This window comes from Nicotiana tabacum, chromosome 8 (assembly GCF_000715075.1).
Source record: "Nicotiana tabacum cultivar K326 chromosome 8, ASM71507v2, whole genome shotgun sequence".
Taxonomy (NCBI): domain Eukaryota; kingdom Viridiplantae; phylum Streptophyta; class Magnoliopsida; order Solanales; family Solanaceae; genus Nicotiana; species Nicotiana tabacum.
This window is the reverse complement of record NC_134087.1, coordinates 113370569-113375799: the sequence shown is the minus strand read 5'-3', so window position 1 is coordinate 113375799 and position 5231 is coordinate 113370569. Positions and strand designations below refer to the sequence as shown.

The following is a 5231-nucleotide window of genomic DNA, read 5'->3' as shown; positions in this document are numbered from 1 at the left end:
GGAACCTTTAAATTCGATTCCGGGCATACGCCCAAGTCCCATATTTTATTACGGACCTTACGGGACCGTCCGATCACGGGTTCGGGTCCATTTACCTAGAATGTTGACCAAAGTCAACTTTAACCAATTTTAATGACCAAATTCATATTTTTTTTCTCTAAAATTTCACATAAAAGCTTTACGGAAATGAGCCCGGACTGTGCATGCAAAACGAAGTGAGAGAAAACGAGATTTTCAAGGCCTCGAAACACAATTTTGACTTCTAAAACAAGAGATGACCTTTAGGGTTCATCACAAGCCCTCATGATGGACTTAAGCCTTGATCCTTTTTTAAAAATCCTCTGATCCAATTAATCTAAATTCACGATTTAATCAATCTAAATCCAAGCAAGCTGAAAAGTCCATTAAGGAAGTAAAGATTTATTAAGTTTTGCATTCCCCTCAAACGAGGGAATTTTTCATTCACGTCAATGATGTTCAGCTAATTTAACTAGTTTAATTTTTCAACTAATCTAAGTACACCGACAGAGTTTATCTTCATGTATGCTTGATGTGATTTTGAATGATACGCCTAACAAGTTAACCCAATGAGCACCCGCAATTGTGCGTTTGTAATTCTTTTCTCAAAATTCTCCTATTAAAAGGATCATGATTTGGTAAATCGATTGTAATAGTTTTAATTGTGGATTCGTTAATAGGTCAACATATCTTTACTTTGACACTCTACAAAATTAAAGTGCAAGAGTAAAAAACTTAAAACTCGACTTCACTACGTAAACCAATACCCAAAAGGAGTTAAGAAGACAGAAGAAGGAAAATATGGGAGATCGAACAGAATTGAAGGATAATAGAATACTTTGATTCTATTACAACACTATTGCCTTTTCCCCATAGAATTTCAACAAAATTAAATCAAACACGCCTTAAAGCGAAAAACAGACTCGATTACAGACAAGATACAAAAACAGAGCAACTTCTATTCGATTTCATATATACTTGCTCACATATCATAGCGTTCTTACATATTTCATCGTCTATCTAACCAGTGATATCAATGGATTTGACATCTGGCTTCTTCACCTCTTCTTTCGGAACAGTAACAGTAAGCACTCCATTCTCCATCGCCGCCTTAACTTGATCCATTTTCGCATTCTCGGGGAGCCTGAATCTTCTCATGAATTTGCCGCTGCTGCGTTCCACACGGTGCCAAGTATCATTCTTATCTTCTTTCTCCACATTCCTCTCTCCGCTGATTTGAAGAACCCTATCGTCTTCGATCTCGACTTTCACTTCCTCCTTCTTAAGCCCAGGGAGATCGGCCTTGAACACATGAGCCTCCGGAGTTTCCTTCCAATCGACTCGTGTGTGAGCGAATGCAGAAGTCTCCCGTGAATTGGATCCTGGAAAGCCCAATTCCCTGAAGGGATCCCATAGGTCGATTGAGAATGGATCAAAGACGCTGCTTCGTCGATCGCCGAACATTCTTGGAATCAATGACATTTTCAGTAAATTTTGTAGTAACTCTTTTCTCAATTTTCTTTCAACTACACTGATTCTTGGAGGAGGAGCCGATGGGTATTTATAGGTGTGTGCTTAGAGGATTGTCAAGTAGTTTCCCGATATTTCTTTCCGCTTCGATATTTCTCTAACCCAAGGAAGACAGACAGATGTCCAGAAGTTTCTGGATAAATCTCGTTTTTTGCTTCCATCTCTGTATAAATTAGTTGGCCAATTACCTAATTTGACGAGTAGTAACGAGGATATTGTGTGAAATTCTACTTCCGTCTTTTTGTAAAAGGTTCATAAATTTACGTTTAGATAGCAAAATTAATTTATTTTCAGATGGTTTTCCATCTTTTTTACAACCTTTTATTATACATTACTTTAAAAAAATGTTTCTAAGTTCTACTTTGAATTTTTCTAATAATTGATGAAGAGATAATATATTACTACAGCTAGATAATTTCTCAAAATAAAGTGCTATATATATGTTAATCTTCTGGCCCCCGGTGGTTGATCAAAGGGCTATGTATGTTTACTAGATATTCTTGGGAGAAATTCAAAAAATAGCCAGATTTACAAGTGGTTATTCAAAAATAGCCACAGTTTTAAAAGTAATCGAAATTTAGCCACTTTTCATGTAAAGATAAATCTAAACGAAAATGTTGTTCAAAATCCGGAAAAATACTCCAGTATAATATACTGGAGTTCCAGTATATTATACTGGAGTTCCAGTATAATATACCGGTCCAGCATAATATACTGGAGATTGGAGCACCGGTGCTCCAATTTCTAGTATATTATACTGGAACTTTCCGCGTATTGGAGTTCCAGCATAATATGATGGAAGTTCATACACATGTGCACCGATCTCCAGTATATAATGCTGAAACTTTCCGTATTGCAGCAAAAGAATAGCTATTTTTCAATGACTTTGCAAACGCTGACTATTTTTAAATGACTAGTTCGAAAACTGGCTAACCCGTACTATTTTAACGATATTCTTGCCCGTGCTAAAGCACAGGCCTAACAATATAATCATAGAGTGTTGTTGGGAGAAAATTATGAACTCAATAAGATTTGTATCCATTATATGGTATTATGTTCATCAATAGTGGCGTTGTGATGCACTCTTGAAGTAAGGAAGTTTATCCTGTATATATTTTAATTCATCTCATGAAAAACATTTAACGCCTTGATGTTCAGAAATTAATTGAGGATATTGTAAATTTTAGTAGACTTCAAAAATATTGGCAAAACAAACGCAAAATTAAAACTTACAATGGACTGTGGTGTAGTTTTCCTTGATACAATATACACGGAAATATCTATGTTTAATTAATCAGAATGAGCACATTACACAAAAAACAATATTCTAAGAACCCAATAAGCAACAACGTAAGTAAGTTCAAAGGAAACTTAGATTCCAGGAGAACCTCCAAAACAATACTTCTATAGACCAAAATAAGAACAAATATTACGACTCATCAAGTTTCTGCCACCTTAATTTGCACTAACTGTCAAAGGAATTTTTACCTTCTGTAGCAAAAGTTAACACCTTATTTATTTTAAATAAATATCATTTAAAAAATTATATTTATAAATACCTTTTAAGGTTTATAGCAAAATATTTAATTTTGGTTATCTCCTAGTCCTAAGCCACTAAATACGCTATTCAGTTACACTATTTTCTTTTTCTCTCTACTTTGATACATCTCGTTCTCTTCCCCTATCCCATTAAAATTTCCGCTCTCCTCCTCCTTCTAACGACATCTTCTCTTTGATTCACTTTAATCAATCCTTCAAAATCCAACGACCAGCAGCACAACAACAACAAACCCTAACCCGAAGACCCAATCATGCCGAAGCAAATCCACGAAATCATTGGTGATTATTTGTTGTTGAGGTTCACCAAGTTTACAATGCTTGACTTCATCACATATTTATCTTTCATTGATGCCTGGATTTCAGTCCATGCGGATAACTAGACAAGAATCCAATTAAGTTTCGATTAAATATTCTGTTAGTTCCGGTTCAATTAGTGTTCTGCAAGATCTTTGAAGATGGAAGGACTATTTGGCTACAAGGCGGAAATTAGGGTTTGTTCTTGAGCAAAGACGGAGTTTGGGGCTGAGCAACTTGATTTTCTGTTAATATATTTCAATGTATTTCAACATATCACGCTGTATTTTCATGTATTTCATTGTATTCATTGTTTTGCTTTCATTGTAATTCAATGTATCTCGTTGTATTTCGTGTATTTCACTGTATTCACTGTCTTTCTTTTCATTGTTTTTCAATGTATCCCGCTGTATTCTATGTATTTCATTGTATTCACTGTCTCGCTATATTCCATGAATGTATTCATATGTTTTTTTAATTAATATAATTTATGTATTCAGATGTATCATATAATTTCTCTAAAGATTGCTATATTTTTAGGGTATTTTTCAGTTGAGAATCTTTTTTATAACCAGAAATAAAAATTTTGTATGTTATAATTGAGTTTGTTGAGTTATATTAGGAGTCTATTATGTTAATTGATGTACTTTCCGTTTAAAAATAGTGTAATCCCCTGTTTCATGCCGTGAATACAGTCGAATACAATAATCTGTCCAGCTGTAATCCCATGTTTTACGCGATGAATACAGTCAAATACACTCGAATACAACAACTGATTAGCTGGACTTCCCTGATTCACGCCTATTTTTGCTACTGTATTCATGAATATAATAGCTTAAATACATCAAATACATCTTATAACCGCAGAAAATGCATCTATAATCCGTAATATAGCAAATGATATCTATAGATGGCTAATTACTACTAAAAGATAGTGTTTTATGAAAATTATAAGACGTCCCAGCCCCAATTCTTTTAGCAAGATGTTAAAATTGTTATGTTGAATCTTATGTATTACCCATCGACGGATAAGTCCAACCATCAAAGTCTTTATATAACCCATTTGAAGGCCACAATTAATTTTCTATCAAATTCGAGAATGAAAATTAAATTACCTTGTTATTTTTAAAGTTTTTTTTATTGGTGAAAATATTTGAAGTTTTACAAGTTCCTAAATATTGCTCAAGGTGCTTCTAAAAGGACTACTCTACTTAAAACGTCCCGTATAATTAACAGATAAGAATTTTCAATATTCTATAATGGATGGAAATGATGAAATATCTACAAATCTTATTCACATAACTTGTCCTTTTATTGATAAACTAGTCTTAGAGTACGCGCGTTGCGCATATATATCATATCAACGAATATAAATTTTATAAAAATTACATAGATATTGTTATTGACAAACGTGTTTGGATTATTAAATAAAAATTATGAAAAATCAAAATTCCTAAAAATGATTAATGTTGTCACGACCCCAGTTCGCCCTCCGTGAACTGTCGTGACGGCACATAATCTCTACGACTAGGTAAGCCTAACAATTTTGAGGAAAAAGGAACTTAAAAGTACAAACTAGCCATCTAATAGATAAATATAGATAAAGTGTTTAAAATGCCGCTCGACATATACAATAATAACACTCTCGACCAATAATCACACTCCCAAAACTCGGAACCTCATGAATCACAAGCTAAAGAAAAATACATAAAGTTTCTAACTCCAGAAGTATAATACAAAGAAAATACAGGGAAAAGCCTATAACTAAAGGGAGAATAAAGAGGGACTTCTAGGTCTGCGGACGCGTCTGATATACCTTGAAGTCTCTG

The 5231-nt window shown here is 33.9% G+C and overlaps 1 protein-coding gene across 1 annotated transcript; it reads right to left on the bottom strand.

Moving 5' to 3' along the window:
* Positions 1-837: 837 nt before the first annotated feature.
* LOC107783869 (17.6 kDa class I heat shock protein) lies at positions 838-1570 on the bottom strand. Its single transcript, XM_016604898.2, has one exon. It carries the CDS (start codon positions 1498-1500, stop codon positions 1039-1041), a length of 462 nt encoding a protein of 153 aa, XP_016460384.1. The 5' UTR covers positions 1501-1570; the 3' UTR covers positions 838-1038.
* Between the last annotated feature and the right edge of the window lie 3661 nt (positions 1571-5231).